Genomic DNA, 23,072 nt, shown 5'->3' on the forward strand with positions numbered 1-23,072 from the left:
TGCATTTTCCCCCATTTCTTTTCCTCTCTTTTATTTTTGGTATTAAATTATTTTCAAACTCTTGGGTTGTCTAACGTCATAATGAAACCATACAGTGTTTTAAATAGAGTATAGCTGTTTTCTTAGTTTAAGATGTATAATTTGGAATAATAAATTTTTGGTCGTTGGAAAAGAATTCATTGGTTTTTATTCTGTCTCATGAGTTAGTTTCACCCTGGGCCTTTCATTTTAATACATGAATAAATACATTGGTGTATTTACATATAGCAGTATTTTCAATATATCACTCATAGTATATCATAATACAGTAGTGGAGAAAATTTAATAAGTAATGTGGAAGGCCAGGCCATGGTGACATTAGTTTCACTAAATGTCAGCTTTGAGTTTTTTGTCCCTGTTTTTAGATTTAAGATGAATGGTTTTCTTTAGCATAGGAGCATATAGTTTTTGCATATCCATAAGAGTTACTATTTTTAGCATTCAAAAATGGAGGTGTACTTAAGAGTTATTAAACGGAAAATTATATTCTTTTTCTGGACCAGTGTATAAAAAACAAATAGCAATAATACAGATAATTGACAAAACTTTTGCCTCATAATTTGTTGATGCTGATAAGTTTTATGAAACTTCTTATTGAGTTACAGTATACATGAGAAAAGTATAACCTAATCCTAACATGCATCATAAATGTATAGCTTGATGAATTTTCACACTGTGTACACCCATGAAACAATGTTTAGAACATCTGATCAGATTAGAAATCCTAATACCCTAGATCCTTGTCATGTTCCCTCCCAGTCACTTTCCCCTCATGGGTATCCACTCTCCTGATTGTAATGATATAGGTTAGGTTACCTGTTTTTGAACTTAATGTAAATGGAATAGTCACCTAGAATATGTCTGACTTCTTTAGCACTTCTTTGGTTTGTGAGAATCATTTGTATTGTTGCATGCAGTTGTAATGTGTTCATTTTCATTGCTCTATAGTACTTCATTGTGTCAGTCTACTTTTTTTTTTTTTTTCTGTCCTTTCTACTCTTGGTGAACATTTGTTGGGCACTTTTCAGTTTCAGGCTGTTCAAACTGGTGCTGCTACAAACACTAGTACATGTCTTTAGGAGAACATACATATGCGTTCTGTAGATTATATGTCTTGGAGTGGAATTGCTGGGATTTCGGCTATGCATTTATTCCATTAGAGTAGATACTAGCAAGTAGTTTTCCAAAGTAATGTGTCAGTTTACACTCCCACCAACAGGTATGAGAGTTCTGGGTATTCTGTATCCTAGCCAGCTTTTGTTATTTTTCTGTCTTTTTTATTTTTACTATTCTGGTGTAGAGTATTGGTATTTCCTTATGATTTTAATTTTCATTTCCCTGATGATCAGTGAGATTGAGTGTATTTTATATGTTTATTGGCTATTTGTATACTCTGTTTTTGAAGTGTTAATTGAAGTAATTTGTTTTTCTATTGCATTCTTTGTTTTTTTTTTAACACTGATTTGTAGAAGTCTTTAGGAGAAGGAAATGGCAACCCACTCCAGTATTCTTCCCTAGAGAATCCGGTGGGCAGAGGAGCTTGGTGGGCTGCTGTCCATGGCATCACACAGAGTCAGTCACAACTGAAGTGACTTAGCATGCCTGCATTGCATTGGAGAAGGAAATGGCAACCTACTCTAGTATTCTTGCTTGGAGAATCCCATGGACAGAGGAGCCTGCTGGGCTGCCGTCTACAGGGTTGCACAGAGTCAGACACGACTGAAAGGACTTAGAAGCAGCAGCAGTAGTAGTCTTTATATAATACCTTACAGGAGTCTTTGTTAGATATATGTATTGTGAATATCTTCTTTTCTGGTGTCTTACAGTTTTTAGATTTAACACAATTCAGTTTATTACTTGTTCTATCTTTTTTTGTTTTAAATGAATGGAACTTTTGTGTCCTATTTAAGAAATTGTTTCTTATTCCAAGGTCATGAAAGTATTTTCCTTTGTTTCCTTCTGAATATTTAATTCCTTTGTCTTTCACTTTTGAGTCTGTTACTGGTAAGTTTTTAATTGTGGTTCATATATTAGAAGGTAGGTCAGGATTCCTAGTCTGTCTTAGACTCCGGCTATACTAAGTGAGCTGATTCAGATGGTGGGATTGTTTGGGAAGAGCACTGTTGTTGGCATGACACTGACTTATGCAGTAATGATTATTGTTATTAAACACTTAGTATTTGCCAGGTACTTCATGTGTATTAACTTTTAAAACCTTCACATCATGTGTTATTCTCATTTTATAGATGAGGAAAACTAGGCCAAAGAAGGTATGGGACTTGCCCACATTCACAGAGTATGTGTTACAGCCAGACTGTGAACCATGTTCTCTGACCCATAGCCCAGCCTCTCCATCAGTATTGCCTCTTAGTGGTGTGAGTTATAAATGGGACTTGGATTTGGAACCTTTTTTGTGACTTGTGTGTCTTTCACAGGAAAGGGCTCTGCTACACTGGGATAGGAAACTTTTTTTAAAAAGTTGGCTTAAATATCTAAGTTCATTTCATCTAAGTTCATGGCATAAACATGTTCATCAGAGTTAAAGATACAGATTAGATTCTAGAGTGTTCATGAAAAGAAAGTATCTAGTAGCATCAGTGTCCTTGCAGTCTCAAGTTAAGAGATGATCATCAGGTTCAAAAATGGTGACAACATTGTTGTGATTACTATATCTATAGTATTATTTCAGTTGAAGGGTTCCTCAGATGTCTGAGGGACTGTCCTGCCATACTGTGCTGCTTATGAGTTTATCCATGGTGGTACCAGGATATTAACACACTGAGCCATGTGAATGCTAGGTAAGCTAACAGCTGTGAACACTTGCATGACTCAGTTTCTGACTGTTTTGGGGATATATATTTTGTATCCAATTCCAAAAGATCAATTATTTTGTCATATTTTAAAAAATAATAAATTGTTGATTTGGACTAAAATCTTTTACTATATGTATTGATATTTTTTATTGTATACTTCCAGTTTCATCTTCTTTTAGTCAACTTAATAACTTTTCCCTCCAAGTGTTAAATGAGCTAATAAGGATATTTTGTTCCCATCACAAAATCATAACATATGATGTTCATGAAATACTTCAGATTCCTTGAGAGAATATAGTCTCATTTTTATTCACAATTATTAACAATGAAAGCATACTCAATATTATTAAAAGCTTATCTTCAGCCTAGAAGGGAAGAGGATTAAACTCATGGATTGTGAGAAATATGTAACAATCATCCATATTCCTTTTTTGGCAGATCTGTATCTAGTGCCAGGGAACAGAATTTCCCTAGATGGTTCAAATAAAGAAACTTTAATGAAGGAACTTACAGAAGCATGGGTAGGTTAAGAATAAACAAGATATGGTTGAGGCAGCCAGAGAATAGCAACAGGAGAAAGCCTTTATCATCCCTAAAATTGAAGACACGTGGAGGAATTATTGTGAGGCGCCCCATGAGAGTCTGAATCACCAGGTGGTAGCTACAGTTGAGGAGGCATAGCTACTGAAAAGATGTACTGGAGGATGGAAGGAGCAGAATATACTCTTGCCTTCAGACTCCTGCCTGTTTCCCAGTGATGGAACCCAATCTGAGGCCAACAGGCAAGAGAGCCAGTCTGCAAGGATCAGCCACTCGGGGCACAGAATGTGCAAAGGAAGATGGGAAATGTATTTGGGGGTGGTAAATGGACCCTACCAGAATGCCTTCATCAGTTAAAGTATTTTATAATACTATGGTCAGTCGGTTCAGTTGCTCAGTTGTGTCCAACTCTTTGTGACTCCATGGACTGCAACACGCCAGGCTTCCTTGTCCATTACCAACTCCTGGAGCTTGCTCAAACTCATGTCCATCGGGTCGGTGATGCCATCCAAACATCTCGTCCTGTGTTGTCCCCTTCTCCTCCTGCCTTCAATCTTTTCCAGCATCAGGCTCTTTTTCTAATGGGTCAGTTCTTCGCATCAGGTGGCTAAAGTATTGACCATAGCCAAATACTTAGTAAGGAGGACTAAAAGACACCCTAGACAGGAATTATTAAATTATTTGGTCTTAAGACCCTTTACAAGAAAAGAGTTTATGTTGGTTATAGTAGTTGATACTCACTGTATTTTAAATTTGAACAGAAATGTGAAATATTTTATCAGCTCATATAAGAATAGCAATTCATTACATATTAACATAAATAAGATTTAAAAAATTAAATCTAAAGATAAAGAAATTAATAAATAAAATTATTTATTTTCCAGAATAAAACAAAAATAGTGGGAAAGTATTATTGTTTTATATCTTTCCAAATTTAATGTCTGGCTTCATAGAAGAAACTGGGTTCTCATATCTGTTTCTGCTTATAATCTGTTGTGATATGTTGTTTGACTGAAATATATAGAGAAAATTCAGCCTCAGTTGGAAAAGGGAGAACCTTGCAGACTTCTTGAATAGATCTCAAACACCCAAGATTTCTCAGACACCACCTTATATTGATCTTTGTTAATCTTTTCCAGAGCACACTCTATACTATATATACCTTATATATTTTTGAGGAGTTGCTGTAGGAGAAGTGACTTTGAACCACATTGTATCTTTCTCTGCAATAACAAAATCTGCTGTTCTGACTTGTCAGTTTTGAGCATAGACTAGTTATTGCCTTGCTTTACTGAGTAAACACATCCAACTGTGAGATATGGTCTGATTCAGAGATGTGGACAAGCTTTTTTCATGTTCTGTTTTCACTTGAGGAATACTGTGGTAAAATACTCTTGCCATTCTTAATTTCATTCTTAGTTATTTGATTGATATTTTGTTTGTTTGATCATCTTCCTGAAAAAATGGATACCAAAAGTCATTAGTAGGAAAATTGCGTTTTTTTTCACCTTATGGAAATTTGACTTTAAAGGATTGGAATTATTTCAGAATAGAGTTCTTCTAAGGCCTAAATCTGTTTTGATTTTTAAAAATAACTTTTTATTATAACTTCTTTTTTCTAGTGATTAGAGTTTCTTGATCTTTTCTCTGCTTAACTCAGATTTATTTAGGTCTCTGTTGTTATTTCTATATTGAGAGTATAGTATCTTTATAAAATTTAACAAATTCATAAAATATATATAAACCAAGGAGAATAATGTTCATAAAATTATTGCACATATAAACTTGTGGTATATGTGTTTCTATATAAACATGAAGGATTATCGCTTATGTTTTAATTAAATTGTATTAGTGTAGCAACATCTCCACATCTCACAGTATTTGTGATTATCAGTATCAAGGGTTCTCTACCATGTAGTACTTGTTATTGATAACATGCAGACACTGTCACAGAAATAAATCAGTTTTACATGGGATTAGTTTCTAATTAAGACAAATTTGCTATTTAAATGTAATCTCTTTTTTCCCCCAAAGAAGATTAATGAAATATTTTTCTTCTTTCCCAAAGGAGCTACTGCTTTCTGGCATGCCAGAAATTGATGTGAGTGATTGGATAAAAAATACAGAATACACAAGTGGCTATGAAAGAGAAGATCCAGTTATTCAGGTAAAATCGCTCTAGAGCTTAGAATGAAGTTAAGTTTTGCCATTTAATCTTGTAAGCTTTTCAGCACTATTGAATGAAAACCTATGTTAATTAACAAAGTAAAGTTTTTCTCTAAATTCTTCTCATGGGAATTCCATATGAAAGCTTTGTATGAAACCTTGTTTGATAAGTGAGTTTCATAGAATAAAATATGCTTTATGAATATTGCACATTGCTCTGGTACTAAGAAGCCTACAATTGCTCTGAAATGTGAGTTTAGTTTTTTATTGTTGTTTTTAGTGGTTCTGGGAAGTTGTGGAAGATATTACTCCAGAGGAGAGAGTTCTTCTCTTGCAGTTTGTTACTGGCAGGTAAGAAGTGTTTTTATGATAATGTAGAAAGAATTTAATATATTCCATTTCTAATTGATTAGAGATAAGCAACTCAAAGTGAATTATTACTCTGAATTGTCTGTTTCTCACCTCCTTTTCTATATTTTTAGACATTAAACAAAGGTTTATTTAGGCATTAATGTTAAAATATATAGTAGTACCCAAAATATGTTTATTTAAGGTATAAAAAATTGTTCCTGTCAGAACTGTCAACATATATATTATTTTGTAACTTGGTAGTCTTTTCAATCTGTAGGTCAATAATAGTAGCCAATAGTTGTTGCTGCGACAACACACACACACACAAAATACATATAATACCCATACACAGCATTTTTTATTCAATTTTTGTCAGATTTTAATGTTTTAAGATTTGTGGCCTAAAAACTAATTTGTGATACCATACATTGAAAAGTGTACATTTGGAAACAAACATTATCAGTGTTAGAAAACTAAATGATTTAAATCTCTCTTAACTTATAGTTCTGAAAGATGTAAAAGAAAGGTGTGATTTTCATTCTTGATAACTTAGAATTTCATCTGTATCCTTCTATTTATCAAAATATAGTTCAGTTGTTTCATTATAAATTTGCATGTTTCTTCTAAGAAAATTGGAACATAGAAAACCAAAAGAAATAAGAAAAACCATCACTTGCCATCAATAACCATTATAAATAATTTTATATATTTATTTTTTACTACCTGTTTTAAAAACATAGTGTGAATGTATATCTATATTACATATATGTAACTTAAAGTCCATTGTTTTATTTTTTTAATTTTATTTATTTGTCTGCACTGCATTTTGGTTTTGGCATGCAGGCTGTTTGATTTTTGTTACAGCATGTGGGATCTAGTTCCCCAACCAGGAATCGAACCCAGGCCCCCTGATTGAGAGCACAGAGTCTTTGCCATTGGACCACCAGTGAAGTTCCCACTGTTTTATTTTTAAAGTAGTTTGTAACCATTGTAGAAACTTTGGAAAATGGAGAAAATAGATAGGAGAAAATGAAAATCCCATTAAGTAATTACACTGTTCATAGATAACACTATTAATATTTTGCTGTATTTTTTAGTTTTTTAAGTATATAGTTAGAAAAATGGAGTTACAATGTATACCTAATTTTAAAGAATAAATAAAACATGAATTAGTCACAGATTATAGACTAAAAATATGAAATAAAATCTTGTCAGTTTTTTGTTTACTTCTCAGTGCCAAGAAATACCTAGAGATTTCAGTAATTTAATAAAAAGAGTTTAAAATTATTTTTTATATATAGGAAGATTAGACTAAAATTTTATAAAATCATGTCTCATCTCAGTCTCTGAATGTAATCTATTTTGGTTATTCTTCCAGAGTTTTTCTGACATATACAAATTTTTATTTTTTAAAAACATTGTTCCTCTTTTATAACTTTTGAATTTAACAATATATTGTTTAAAATGGATTCATTTATAGATCTAATTTTTTAAATGGCTATCTATTCTTAAATCTCTTGACCTGTCAGCCATGAAGAGATACCTCATGTCCAAGGTAAGAGAAACCCAAGTAAGACGGTAGGCGCTAAGAGAGGGCATCAGAGGGCAGACAGACTAAAATCACAATCACAGAAAACTAGCCACTCTGATCACATGGACCACAGCCTTGTCTAACTCAATGTGAGACATGCCATGTGGGGCCACCCAAGATGGACGGGTCATGGTGAAAAGGTCTGACAGAATGTGGTCCGCTGGAGAAGGGAATGGCAAACCATTTCAGTATTCTTGCCTAGAGAACCCCATGAATAGTATGAAAAGGCAAAATGATAGGATACTGAAAGATGAACTCCCCAGGTTGGTAGGTACCCGATATGCTACCAGAGATCAATGGAGAAATAACTCCAGAAAGATTGAAGGGATGGAGCCAAAGCAAAAACAACACCCAGCTGTGGATGTGACTGGTGATAGAAGCAAGGTCCAGTGCTGTAAAGAGCAACATTGCATAGGAACCTGGAATGTTAGGTCCATGAATCAAGGCAAATTGGAAGTGGTCAAACAGGAGATGGAAAGAGTGAACATTTTAGGGATCAGTGAACTAAAATGGACTGGAATGGGTGAATTTAACTCAGATGGCCGTTATATCTACTACTGTGGGCAGGAATCCCTAAGAAGAAATGGAGTAGCCATCAAGTCACAAAGAGTCCGAAATGCAGTACTTGGATGCAATCTCCAAAATGATAGAATGATCTCTTATTTGTTTCCAAGGCAAACCATTCAATATCATGGTAATCCAAGTCTATACTTCGATGAGTAACACTGGAGAAGCTGAAGTTGAACGGTTCTATGAAGACCTACAAGACCTTTTAGAACTAACATGGAAAAAAGATATCCTTTTCATCATAGGGAACTGGAATGCAAAAGTAGGAAGTCAAGAAACACCTGGAGTAACAGGCAGTTTGTCCTTGGAGTACAGAATGAAGCAGGGCAAAGGCAAATAGAGTTTTGCCAAGAGAATGCACTGGTCATAGCAAACGCCCTCTTCCAACAACACAAGAGAAGACTCTTCCAACAACACAAGAGAAGACATCACCAGATGGTCAACACCGAAATCAGATTGATATTCTTTGCAGCCAAAGATGGAGAAGCTCTATACAGTCAGCAAAAACAAGACCAGGAGCTGACTGTGGCTCTGATCATGAACTCCTTATTGCCAAATTCAGACTTAAATGGAAGAAAGTGGGGAAAACCACTGGACCATTCAGGTATGACCTAAATCAAATCCCTTATTATACAGTAGAAGTGAGAAATAGATTTAAGGGACTAGATCTGATAGACAGAGTGCCTGATGAACTATGGACGGAGGTTTGTGACATTGTACAGGAAACAGGGATCAAGACCATCCCCAAGAAAAAGAAATGCAAAAAAGCAAAATGGCTGTCTGGGGAGGCCTTACAAATAGCTGTAATAAGAAGAGATGTGAAAAGCAAAGGAGAAAAGGAAAGATATACCCATTTGAATGCAGAGTTCCAAAGAATAGCAAGGAGAGATAAGAAAGCCTTCCTCAGGGATCAATGCAAAGAAATAGAGGAAAACAATAGAATGGGAAAGAGTAGAGATCTCTTCAAGAAAATTAGAGATACCAGGGGAACATTTCATGCAAAGATGGGCTTGATAAAGGATAGAAATGGTATGGACCTAACAGAAGCAGAAGATATTAAGAAGAGGTTGCAAGAATACACAGGTTCAGTTCAGTTGCTCAGTCATGTCTGACTCTTTGCGACCCCATGAATCGCAGCACGCCAGGCCTCCCTGTCCATCACCAACTCCCGGAGTTCACTCAGACTCATGTCCATCGAGTCAGTGATGCCATCCAGCCATCACATCCTCTGAGAACTATACAAAAAAGAGCTTCACGATGCAGATAATAATGATGGTGTGATCACTCATCTAGAGCCAGACATCCTGGAATGTGAAGTCAGGTGGGCCTTAGGAAGTACCACTACGAACAAAGCTAGTGGAGGTGATGGAATTCCAGTTGAGCTATTTAAAATACTGAAAGATGATGCTGTGAAAGTGCTGCACTCAATATGCCAGCAAATTTGGAAAATGCAGCAGTGGCCACAGGACTGGAAAAGGTCAGTTTTCATTCCAGTCCCAAAGAAAGGCAATGACAAAGAATACTCAAACTACTGCACAACCAACCTAGACAGCATATTAAAAAGCAGAGACATTACTTTGCCAACAAAGATCCATCTAGTCAAGGCTATGGTTTTTCCAGTAGTCATGTATGGATGTGAGAGTTGGACTGTAAAGAAAGCTGAGCACTGAAGAATTGATGCTTTTGAACTGTGGTGTTGGAAAAGACTCTTGAGAGTCCCTTGGATTGCAAGAAGATCCTACCAGTCCATCCTAAAGGACATCAGTCCTGGATATTCATTGGAAGGATTGATGTTGTAGCGGAAAGTCCAATACTTTAGCCACCTGATGTAAAGAGCTGACTCATTTGAAAAGACCCTTGATGCTGGGAAAGATTGAGGGCAGGAGGAGAAAGGGATGAGAGAGGATGAGATGGTTGGATGGAATCACCGACTCAATGGACATGAGTTTGGGTAAACTCCCGGAGCTGGTGATTGACAGGGAGGCCTGGCTTGCTGTGCTTCATGGGGTCACAAAGAGTTGGACAGGACTGAGCGACTAAACTGAACTGAATGGATAATGTCCTTTATTGCTAAATTTTCCTGTTTATGAATAATGCTGAACAAATAAGGAATTTGTATGCTTTTTATACTGGCAGATAAGTTTGATTATTATTTTTTTCAGTTCTTGCCTGGAGAATCCCAGGGACGGTGGATGGGCTGCCATCTTTGGGGTCGCACAGAGTTGGACATGACTGAAGCGACTTAGCAGCAGCAGCAGCAGCAGTTTGATTATTTATAAATGTAGGATAAATAGGATAAGCATATAGGGAAAATTCTTAAAAGGGAAAATTTTGCATGCACATTATATACATTTTTATAACTTTGAGACATTGCTCACTTAAACTTCAGAAAGATACCATTATTGACATCAGCAGGGAATGAGAGGCCCTGTTTCTTTCATTCTGTCAATGTAAGATATAATCATTTTTATTTCCATGGTTTCTTATATGTTTACTTTGTGTTGGAATAGATTTCCTGTCTTTATTTTTGAACATTATTCTGCTGCTGCTGCTGCTGCTAAGTCACGTCAGTCGTGTCCGACTCTGTGCGACCCCATAGATGGCAGCCCACCAGGCTCCCCCGTCCCTGGGATTCTCCAGGCAAGAACACTGGAGTCGGTTGCCATTTCCTTCTCCAATGCATGAAAGTGAAAAGTGAAAGTGAAGTCACTCAGTCGTGTCCAACTCTTAGCAACCCCATGGACTGCAGCCCACCAGGCTCCTCCATCCATGCGATTTTCCAGGCAAGAGTACTGGAGTGGGGTGCCATTGCCTTCTCTGGTACATTATTTTACCATCATTTAAAAAAATTTGTTTTTTAATGTCCCTAGATATTACAGATAGGGACATTTATAACTCTGCAAATATTTTTCCCAGGTTATCATTTGCCTTTTAATTTTATTAAGTTAGACATATAGATTTCCATATAGATTATAAATTTAATTTATAAAAATTCTATAATGAAGATTCTAAATTAGGTTTGCAAGTTGATTATTGCTTTCCTACAGTTTTTTTTTTTTTAAATATATTCTTCCCTACTCCCAAGATTTTGTATACTTACATGTTTTTCTACATTTTGGGGTAACATTTTTGTTTCTGTTTTTACATACCAGTTTTTAAGCCATCTGGACATTATTTTGGTTTATGTTATAAGCCAGGGCTCTTTAGTTTTTTTCTAAGTGGTTTATATTTAAACACAATTTAATAAATTGCTATATTTTCCTTCATGATTTGGTGGGTATGAGCCTTTAAAATTCAGGAAATAATTATTCAAGTTCTTTAGTACTAAAATTGTTAGTGTGCTACTTTTATAGAATAAAAAACAGTTGGATTAGTGATACACAATATGTCTCCTGGTTCTATAGTCATAGTTAGCAATGCTGAAAAGAACTGCACGGTTTGCTATTTAACTGATAGAGAAGTATAGTGGCAAATCCATTTAAACTGAGGTGAAGGATTTGGGTAAAGAGTAGAAGCCAAGGAGGCTGAGGGGAAACTACATGGACCTAAGCTTTACCTTCAAGTTGAAAAGTCCACTTTTCAGCACTTGGTCAAAATGGAGTCCTTGCTTTGAATTTAAACAGAGTAAATCTTAAGGTTTTTTTAAACCATAACTTTCCTTTTACACTAGACCCAGTTATCAATAGGTACAGTGTTTGCCCTTCTAGACAAAAACTATGTACTTTGCTTTTTTGCACTTCCTGGAAAATTCTGTTTATCCTTTATATTTAGATTGCAAAATGTCTTCCTCCATATCCATTATTAATCTAGAACAATCTTACTAAAGAGTTGTAGGAGACTAGAGTTGTGTTCTAGTTGTAGGAGCAAGAATCTGTATCATCAGTAACTTTAAAGTATTTTTATGGTGATGACAGTATTTTGTTTATCTACAAGACAGTCTTAAATTTCTAACTTTTGTTTCATTACCTGTTAGTAATGAATCTCAGACTATATGACTACTTTGTATAAAATAGAAATATGTCATTTTTATTAACTGTAATTTTACATTGTATAATTCAGGTGTCATAATACTCAACCAAAGACAATTTCATTTATTTTTCTCATATATGCTTAAGCTTGATGAGCCATAATCTTAGCTTAAGATCCATTGGTTATTCAGGTAGGGGGCCCAGTCATTGTTTATAGTTTAAAAGAGGAGTAAGATTTCAGGTATTGTTTGTGAATATCAGTTTACAGAATATTTTCAGTTTAGATATTAAAATTGGAGGCTCAACTAATTTTTCAAAATTTATTTATATGAATTGTGATATTGAAATTCTGTGTTATAATTTGTGTAAGAATCTGTGTCAAGGCTCATTTTCTCACCTGTCCTGATGAAGTGGTATATTTGTATTTAAAATCTGCCTCTAATATCTTTCATCCCTTTTTATTTTTGGTCACCTTTGTTAATTTTTTAGGCAAAGGTTAATATGCATAGATAAACTAATCTTGAATTTTATTTCACTTTATAGACATATATATTCAGGTCTTTAGATATTCTCTTGCCCTAAGTAGGAATTCCTCATATGTTAGGGTTTTGTTAGGAAGATTCAGGCATCCTTTTAGCATTCACTTGAATTTCTAAGGTAAGTTTAGGCATTTCATCAATAAAGTTTTTAATAGTAACCAAACTACTTCCTAGCCAGAAAAGAAAACTGCTAGTTTTAGAGATCTATTTCTATTGGATTGTTTTTTTTCTCTGTGAATATGTGCATATCATCTGTGATTTAAATATTAATAGAAAATCTTGGTGCTTTATTCTACAGTTTTTTTAGTGTATGTGGTAAGACATATATAATGTTTAACATTTTAATCATTTTTAAATGTACAGTTCTGTGTACATTCACATTGTCATACAGCCATCACTTCCATTCATCTCCTGAGCTTTTTTATTTTCCTCAGTTGAAATTGTACCCATTAAACACTTAACTTTCCATTTCCCATACCCCCAGTCTCTGGCAACCACCATTCTACTTTCTGTCTAAATGAGTTTGATTACTTTAGGTCCGTTGCAGGTAGAATCATATGGTGCCTTTTTGTGACAGGCTTATTTCACTTTGCACAATGTCCTCAAGATTCATCCATAGTATAGCGTATGTCAGAACTCCCTTCCTTTTTAAGGATGAATAGTATTCTGTTGTATGTGTTTACCACATTGTGCTTATCCTTCCATCCGTGGATGGTTACTTATGTTGCATCCACAATTTGGCTATTGCGAGTAATGCTGTTATGAACATGGCATGTACAAATATCTCTAAGTCTCTACTTTCTGTTCTATTGGATATATACTATAATTCTATGATTAATTTTTTTAGAAACTGTCATAATGTTTTCCATACTTGGCTGCACCATTTTATATTACCTTCAGCAGTTGCATAAGGGTTTCAATTTCTGCATGACCTTTCCAAAACTGTATTTTTTCTGATGCCTTTTAAAAAAAATAACTGTCATCTTAATATCTCTGAGGTAGTTATCTCAGTGTAGGTTATTTTTTTAACATTTTTAAAAAATTGCGTATTTTGGCTGTGCTGAGTCTTTATTGCTGCACCGGCTTTTCTCTGGTTGCAGGGATCAGGGGTTACTTGCTAGTTGTGGTGTGCAGGCTTCTCATTGCCGTGGCTTGTCTTGTGGTGGAGCACGAGGTCTCAGGCATGCAGGCTTCAGCAGTTGTGGTGCCTGTGCTCAGCAGTTGCAGGTCACAGGCTCTAGAGGACAGACTCAGTAATTGTAGCACACAGTCTTAGTTTAAGCTCCTCAGCATGTGGGATCTTCCTGGACCAGGGATCGAACCCATTGGAAGGTGGACTCTTTACCATTGAACCACCAGGGAAGCCCTCAGCCCTCACTGTGGTTTTGATTTGCATTTCCCTAATGACAAGTGATTTTGATTGAACATCTTTTGAATGCTTATAAGCCATTTGTGTATTTTCTTTGGAAAAATGTCTGTTTGAACCCTGTCCCTATTTTTTATTTTTTATTTATTTATTTTTTTTCGTTTTCTGAATGTTGAGCTTTATTTTTTTATTTATTTTTTTTTTAATTTTATTTTATTTTTAAACTTAACATAACTGTATTAGATTTGCCAAATATCAAAATGAATCCGCCACAGGTATACATGTGTTCCCCATCCTGAACCCTCCTCCCTCCTCCCTCCCCATTCCATCCCTCTGGGTCGTTGTTAAGTTGTAGGAACTCTATATATTGGGTTGGGCAAAAAGTTCATTTGGGTTTTCCCGTAAGATGTTGCAGAAGAAACCGAACGTATGTTTTGGCCAATGTGGTATTTTCTCAATATTGATTCCTTGTCATATTTATGATTTAAAAATATTTTCTCCTGTGGCTCACATTTTCATTCAGTTCATGGTATCCTTTGGCACCCAAGTTTTAATCTTATGTCCAATTTATCTATTTTTCTTTTGTTGCCTGTGTTTTTGGTATCCTAGAAATCATTACCAAATCCAGTGTCATAAAGCTTTTCCCCTGGATTTTCTTCTAAGAATTTTATAGGTTTACCTCTTCATTTAGTTCTCTGATTCACTTTGAGTTAACTGTATATGGTGTTAGGTTAAGGTCTAACTTCATTTTTTTGTAGTGAATATTCAGTTTTCTCAGCACAGTTTGTTGAAAGGACTGTCCTTTCCAGGAGTGTTCCTAACACTCCTGTCAAAAAATCATTTGGCTGTATATTTGAGGGTTTATTTTGAGGTTCTTCATTCTATTTCTATCTGTCTTTATGTCGGTACACACTGTTTTGATTACTGTAGTTTTGTAGTTTAAATTTCAAAATTAGAAACTGTGAGACTTCTGACTTTGTTCACCTTTCTGTAGTCTCATTATACTCAGTTCAGTTCAGTCAGTCATGTCCGATTCTTTGTGACCCCATAGACTGCAGCACACCAGGCTTCCCTGTGCATCAACAACTCCAGGAGCTTACTGCAACCCATGTCCATAGAGTTGGTGATGCCATTCAACTATCTCATCCTCTCTTGTCCCCTTCTCCTCCCTTTTTCCCAGCATCAGGATCTTTTCAAATGAGTCAGCTCTTCACATCAGGTGGCCAAAGTATTGGAGCTTCAGCTCCAGCATCAGTTCTTCCAGTGAATATTCAGGACTGATTTCCTTTAGGATGGACTGGTTGGATCTCCTTGCAGTCCAAGGGACTCTCAAGAGTCTTCTCCAACACCACAGTTCAAAAGCATCAATTCTTCAGTGCTCAGCTTTCTTTATAGTCCAACTCTCATATCCATATATGACTCCTGGAAAACCATAGCTTTGACTAGATGGATCTTTGTTGGCCAAGTCATGTCTCTGCTTTTTAATATGCTGTCTAGGTTGGTCATAACTTTCCTTCCAAGGAGTAAGCCTCTTTTAATTTCATGGCTGCATGCTCCATCTGCACTGATTTTGGAGCCCAAGAAAATAAAGTCTGATACTGTTTCCCCATCTATTTCCCATGAAGTGATGGGACCAGATGCCATGATCTTAGTTTTCTGAATGTTGAGCTTTAAGCCAACTTTTTCACTCTCCTCTTTCACTTTCATCAAGAGGCTCTTTAGTTCTTCACTTTCTGCCATAAGGGTGGTGTCATCTGCATATCTGAGGTTATTGATATTTCTCCCAGCAATCGTGATTCCAGCTTGTGCTTCATCCAGCCCAGCATTTCTCATAATGTACTCTGCATATAAGTTAAATAAGCAGGGTGACGGTATACAGCCTTGACATACTCCTTTCCTGATTTGGAACCAGTCTGTTGTTCCATGTCCAGTTCTAACTGTTGCTTCTTGACCTGCATACAGGTTTCTCAAGAGGCAGGTCAGGTGGTCTGGTATTCCCACCTCTTTCGGAATTTTCCACAGTTTGTTGTGATCCACACAGTCAAAGGCTTTGGCATAGTCAGTAAAGCAGAAGTAGATGTTTTTCTGGAACTCGCTTGCTTTTTCAATGATCCAGCAGATGTTGGGAATTTGATCTCTGGTTCCTCTGCCTTTTCTAAAACCAGCTTGAACATATGGAAGTTCACAGTTCACATATTGTTGAAGCCTGGCTTGGAGAATTTTGAGCATTACTTTGCTAATGTATGAGATAAGTGTAATTTTGTGGTAGGTTGAGCATTCTTTGGCATTGCCTTTCTTTGGGATTGGAATAAAAACTGAGCTTTTCTAGTCCTGTGGCCATTGCTGAGTTTTCCAAATTTGCTGGCATATTGAGCGCAGCACTTTCACAGCATCATCTTTTAGGATTTGAAATAGTTCAACTGGAATTCCATCACCTCCACTAGTTTTGTCTGTAGTAATGCTTCCTAAGGCCCACTTGATTTCACGTTCCACGACATCTGGCTCCAAGTAAGTGATCACACCATCGTGGTTATCTGGGTCATGAAGATCTTTTTTTGTGTAGTTCTCCTGTGTATTCTTGCCACCTCTTCTTAATATGTTCTGCTTCTGTTAGGTCCATACCATTTCTGTCCTTTATCGAGCCCATCTTTGCATGAAATGTTCCCTTGGTATCTCTAATTTTCTTGAAGAGATCTCTACTCTTTCCCATTCTATTGTTTTCCTCTATTTCTTTGCACTGATCACTGAGGAAGGCTTTCTTATCTCTCCTTGCTATTCTTTGGAACTCTGCATTCAAATGCATTTTCATTATGTCAGGTAACATTTTAAAAAAATGCATCCAATGTAAATCTCTGGAAAGATAAGTGTAAAGAATTTTCTAGTTTCCCACTGTGTAAAAGAATACAAAACAAAAACCTTTGAGCCTAGATATTTTTCACAGACAGGGAGATCATTTTGGATTACATATAAAAGCCTCTGTTGCTTGAATTAATCAAGTAAACCATTTATTTATTCAGCAAATATTTAATGAATGTCTGCTAGATACTATTCATTTTTATAATTCAAATTATATCTATTTCAAAGATTTTTATTGCATGGGTACAACTTACTAGATATGAACTCTTAGTTCCAGGGTCCCACATGGTGGATTTGCTAATATCATGGGTGGAAGTGGATTGCAAAACTTCACGATTGCTGCTGTGCCATATACTCCAAATCTTCTACCTACTTCAAGCACATGGTATGTTAAATTGGTTTATTTAAATGCACTGTGAATTTCTGATTAATTTAAATGATCAAAGGTCTGACTGCTTATTGCTTCATTGAGAGGAAAATCTCAGCAGTGATCTCTGTTCATTTTGTAATCACTGATAAATAAAGAACTATATAGTAATAGTTTCTTGCCTTCCGCTTTGTAGGTAGGAAAATGTTTGAGGAAACTACCTACTTATATTCTGTGTGTGCATGAGTGCTAAGTTGCTTCAGTTGTGTCTGACTCTTCGCGACCATGTGGACTGTAGCCTGCCAGGCTTCTTTGTCCATAGATTCTCCAGGCAAGAATACTGGAGTCAGTTGGCTTGCTCTCCTCCAGGGGATCTTCCCAACCCAGGGACCAAACCCATGTCTCTTATGTCGCCTGCATTGGCAGGTGGGTTCTTTACCACTAGCGTGACCTGGGAAGCCCCACCTATACTCTAATTGAATACGTATAGTTCAGATATCACTAAAGTTACACTGTCATAATTATCACTGAGTTACACTATCATTTCAAACTTAATTGCCCTATTGCTTATTTATTTTAGACTAGAGGGAACTTATTTTGGTCTGGTAATTTGCATACTAAAGGAAACTGCAGTGCAGCAGGGTTTGGTGGTTTTTTTTTCCTTTTTAAATACTACTTCAGGGTTTTCCAATTTGAATGCAAATTTGAGAGGGTGGTTTTATGTTAATTTTGAGTAGTGTTTTTACTTCTAGACAAAACAATAAAATATTTCAGAGCTTTCCTATTTAATAGTGGTATATTTTTCTTTTAAAGCATCAACATGCTCAAGTTACCTGAATACCCAAGCAAAGAAATACTCAAGGACAGGCTTCTTGTGGCACTACACTGTGGCAGCTATGGTTACACAATGGCATAATGAAGTCTGGAAAATTCATCTGACTGCTGATGAGCAATTCAGAGTGGCAGAAGTAATTTAGGAAACTGTCAACAGAAAAGCAGCCCAAATGCAGCCCATAGGCGGGGCTGATGTTTAAAATTCATAAAGGATCAGGTTTTCTTTTTTTCTCTCTCACTTTCCCTTTTATATTTTCTCAGTTTATGATACAATTAGAAAATATAAAATCACAGTAGTCTTCATTTCAAAAATGGTAATTGAAAATAATATAAACTGTCCTTTTTCGCATTTCTTTAATCTTATCCAAGAGTGTGTTAAGGCAGTATCCTATTCTACATTCCACATCTCCTATGTAACTATGTTAAAAAGGTGTTGTCTCTTTATTTTTCTATATAATAAATTGTATTAGGATATCCAGCCTGGTATGTCCTATTGCATGTAAAGTGCCGTTTATATATTGGAAAACTACTGTATAGAATGGGTTAATTTACATTGTATATAAAGCCACAAATATGTATTTTCCCATATTGAATCTATATTGCAATGATGTTTTTTTAGCTTTTCAGTATTTTAATATGTAAAGTTTAGACTGATGTGATAATAAACAGCTGATGAAATGACATCTGATTTATATATTAAAGCTTTTTCTGTATTGTATGAATTATTGTCGCAAAGTTATTCTTATGTTTTAATTATATTTAGATAAAACATGATATTTTACCCTGTTTCTTTTCATTACTATGGTTTTATCTGTGAACTCTAATGTCACATTTGAAAACATAATCCAGTGTGCAGATTACAATTTAAGTACATAATTCTTCCTTAAATTTGCTTTTTATGATTAAAATGTTGAATTCAAGTGATATATACCTAATATAGAGCATTGGATTTTTAAATTTTAGGGTGGGCTAATCAGTTTTCTTTTGAAAAGACACATTTGAATCGTTACAGCATACCTTTTAGGGGGGAAGCAGGCACACTCCAACATTCAAAAATATTAATGGAGGAATTTGTAATGTTTGGGGGCAGGAGGAGAAGGGGACGACAGAGGATGAGATGGCTGGATGGCATCACCGACTCGATGGACGTGAGTTTGAGTGGACTCTGGGAGTTGGTGATGGACAGGGAGGCCTGGCGTGCTGCAATTCATGGGGTCGCAAAGAGTCGGACACAACTGAGCGACTGAACTGAACTGAACTGATGGCCTTGCCTCTGGAAACTAAAAATAGACTATCCGGTGGCATCATTATTGGTAAAATGACTCTTATATGCATATTTTCTCATATATATGCAAATACAGCAGCCACTGTAGTTGTCAGTGACAAATATAGACAATGTATATATCAATATAGACAAAATGTATATATGTGTATATAGGCTTATATGTTGAAAGCTTTGCTTTGCTAAGTTATAAAACTTCTTTAATACATGTTTTTGGTCCTCTTCCATTATTGTTGGTTTTTTTAATGTTAAGAAAACATCTTTCAACAGATTACATTAGAAACAAGGAAATCTCTTAAAATTACTAGTAGCTGTAAAATTAGGATTCAGATGCTTTATTTACAGTAAATGAAGCTAGTAGTTTTTAAAACGTTGGGTTTTGAAAATTTTGTACAAGAGGTCATTGCCTTCTAACTTCAAATAGGTTATTTAATATTATGTTGCTTATATTTTTAGTATTTATAAGCATTTATTTCTATTTTTTATAGTCATACATTGGCTTTGTCAGGCTGGTCCTTTTTATGGAGAGGAGATAATAGAACATTTAAAATCTCATGGTTTTATATCCATGAATTTGAATATTTTTATATAGAGCTAGCAATTTTAGGGTTTGTTCTTTAACATTATCTTTAGTTTCTAAACTTTAAGAATTTAGTTAATACAAAAAGGTTTTATATGGATTAAAATTCCTATTTAAACTAGAGGCAGCAGGTCTCTATTCTGTTCCCACAATTTCTTCTGTAAGTAGATGAATATGTTGAATGCAAGTATAAAAAAGTGATTAGAGATTTTCTTCCCCTTTGGGTAAAAGATTACACTAATAGGAAAATAACTCTTACAACATGTGGGAGTTTCATATAAGGAAGAAAACAGAGAAATACAGCATTTTACAGAAATGAAACTAGAAGGCAAAGGAGCATATTGTAGGAAACTGACTAATGAAAATATCTGGGTAAGATTAATATTATTGATATTACTATAATCATTATATCTATAATATTAACTTAAAATAAGTCTAATTAAAGTTATTTGAGAGGATAGTGACCACATAGTTAATAAAAACCATCTTCTAATTCATCTAAAAACAAAAGGTAATATAATCTAATGAAATCTATGCTAAGCACAGCCAGTTGTGGTGATGTCTTTGTTGGCTTTGGTGGCAGAATGATAGCTTTAAACATAGGTTATGTGTTGGAGGCTCACAGATAATTCCCACTCACACATGTGTTTTGTTTGTCAAAATAAATATTGAATTAGTTGTCAACATTTTAAAGAATCAGGAGATTTCACTTAGAAGTCAATATTTTTGACTTTTGAGAAATTAGATAATTTAACGTTGGGCAGAGATTCCCTAGAAGGTGTAGATAATTTAACGTTGGGCAGAGATTCCCTAGAAGGTGTTAGTAGTAGGCTGGAATTGAGTAAAAGTCACTTCTTGGAATGCTGAACATGGTCTCCAGTTTGCCATTTTCTTACCCTAACCTGCTTCACTATTTTCCTGGACATTGATGGCATTGGAGTTTGCTTTAAAAAAAAAAAAAAAAATTGTGTTGATTAGAAATGTTCTCTTGGAGTATAAAGTGAAACAAATTCTTTGGAAGGCAATTTGGCAGTATCAGACTTTTAAAATGTACACAAGTCTGACTCAACAATTCTACATCTAAGACTTAATCTGTGGAGATACTTGTACACATATATAACATATTTGTACAAGAATGTTCACTGAAGACTTGTTCATTATAGAGAAAAATGGAAATCAATATCAGTAAGGGGTTGCTAATTGTGTTATATCTATACCAATAGAATATTAATTCACATTTACAAAGATTGAAATGGATGTGTACATCTGATACGTAAATGTTTCTTAAGTTCATTAAATGAAATAAGATGTATCAAAGTGCTGTTAATATTAGTATGTAAATACTGTATATATATATATAGGGTTATAGGCAAGAAAAGTTTCTGGGCCAGAGACATGCTATATCTGGTAAAGCATAAGATGGGATGAAGACTTTTTCACTATATAAATTTTTTATCCTGTTTGTCTAAATCACAGTTCAGTTCAGCTGCTCAGTTGTGTCTGACTCTGCGACCCCATGGACTATAGCACACCAGGCCTCCCTGTCCATCACCGACTCCTGGAGCTTACTCAACTCATGTTCATAGAGTCGATGCCATCCAACCATCTCATCCTCTGTTGTCCGCTTCTCCTCCTGCCTTCAGTCTTTGCCAGCATCAGGGTCTTTTCAAATGAGTCAGTTCTTTGCATCAGGTGGCCAAAGTATTGGAGTTTCAGCTTCAGCATTAGTCCTTCCAATGAATATTCAGGACTGATTTCCTTTAGGATGGACTGGTTGGATCTTGCAGTCCAAGGGACTCTTAAGAGACCTCCAACACCACAGTTCAAAAGTGTCAATTCTTCGGTGCTCAGCTTTCTTTATAGTCCAACTCTCACATCCATACATGACTATTGGAAAAACCATAGCTTTGACTAAATGGACCTTTGTTGGTAAAATAATGTCTCTGCTTTTTAATATGCTGTCTAGGTTGGTCATAGCTTTTCTTCCAAGGAGCAAGCATCTAAATCACAAGCCTGTGTTATTTTCTATATGATAACATGTATTACATGTTCAGTATCCTAAATCAAGAGAAATCTCAGTAGTAGGTTTTATTGAATTTATAAAATGCCACAGCAGTAGTGATAAGTACTATTTTAATAATCACAAAACATTTTATAAAAGATTAAAATATCCTAATTAAATTCTTTTCCTAACAAAGTCTAAGAAAGGAATGCCTCCTTGCCCACAAAGCTCTGTTTCCATGTTGCCTGATAAAAGCACTATTTATAGCTCTCTTAAATTCTATTAATTAAAAATGAATTTACACCTCCCCACCCCAATTTTTGTTTTTTTTTTAAATAACAGAAGTGGTACTTATTTATTATGGTAAAATATAGAAAGTATGGATTCTTGTAGACAGGAAAAAACACTAAATTATACTGCCCAATAATTTGTATTTTCTTCTAATCTTTCTCAATGCATTTTTCCCATAGTTGAGTTCATAAAGGACATAGCATTTAGTATCTTTTTTATTTATTCATCATTTATATTAAGTTTTTCCTATGTTATTGCAGCTTATTTGTAAACTTTTTAAAAATGATGGCACAATGTTCTGTCATATAGATGTTTCATAATTTACTTGGCCAGATCTGTAAAAAAATTAACACTTAGATTTCTAATATTTTTTGCTTTTATAAATAAATAATAGGTGGCTTCTTTTAGCAGTAGTTATATTCCAGGAGTAAGTAACATTTTCTGGGTTATTTGTTGAAATGTTTAAGTAGAAATGTTCATCAGTTGCTCCGTAGTTGTGGAATTTCTGTTGGAAGGCTCAGGAAGGGGCTTTTGGAACAGAGAATCCTTAAGTAGGACTGATAGGATTGTCCTAAAAGCACAATTAGGGCTGTGTACCCTCCCAGAGTGTGAAAGGGTTAGAAAGAGCTAGAAGGCTGTGACAAAGGTAAATTAGTTTTAATAATTGCTTCCTTCCGGTCTTCTCCCCAAGAATAGGGAAGGAAATTCATCTTGTATGTGACACAAGACCCAGTCTCAGGATCTGAAACTTAAGCATTTAATGTTATATAGTTCAGCTACATCAAGGGTCACTTACGTGCTTATGTGTTAAACTAGAAACCTAGCTTCCATTTATAAGACTTCCCAGACATGGACTCATGGTTTTTTTGGAGTGCAACCCTTTGGTCAATTGGAGAATGTGTCATAGCTGTCTTTGTGAG

At 35.3% G+C, this 23,072-nt stretch overlaps 1 protein-coding gene across 4 annotated transcripts in view; it reads left to right on the top strand.

Annotated features, from left to right (window-relative positions):
* Positions 1-18,785, top strand: part of HACE1 (HECT domain and ankyrin repeat containing E3 ubiquitin protein ligase 1) — a 125,384-nt gene extending 106,599 nt beyond the window's left edge. For all 4 annotated transcript variants that reach the window (XM_055535347.1, XM_055535349.1, XM_055535348.1 and 1 more), the window contains 4 exons: positions 5,461-5,559; positions 5,839-5,909; positions 17,068-17,181; positions 17,977-18,785. In XM_055535347.1, the coding sequence (XP_055391322.1) occupies positions 5,461-5,559; positions 5,839-5,909; positions 17,068-17,181; positions 17,977-18,079 (387 nt within the window). In that variant the 3' untranslated portion in view covers positions 18,080-18,785. The remainder of the gene's footprint in view (positions 1-5,460; positions 5,560-5,838; positions 5,910-17,067; positions 17,182-17,976) is intronic.
* Positions 18,786-23,072: the final 4,287 nt, after the last annotated feature.

This window comes from Bubalus kerabau, chromosome 9 (assembly GCF_029407905.1).
Source record: "Bubalus kerabau isolate K-KA32 ecotype Philippines breed swamp buffalo chromosome 9, PCC_UOA_SB_1v2, whole genome shotgun sequence".
NCBI classification, from domain to species: domain Eukaryota; kingdom Metazoa; phylum Chordata; class Mammalia; order Artiodactyla; family Bovidae; genus Bubalus; species Bubalus kerabau.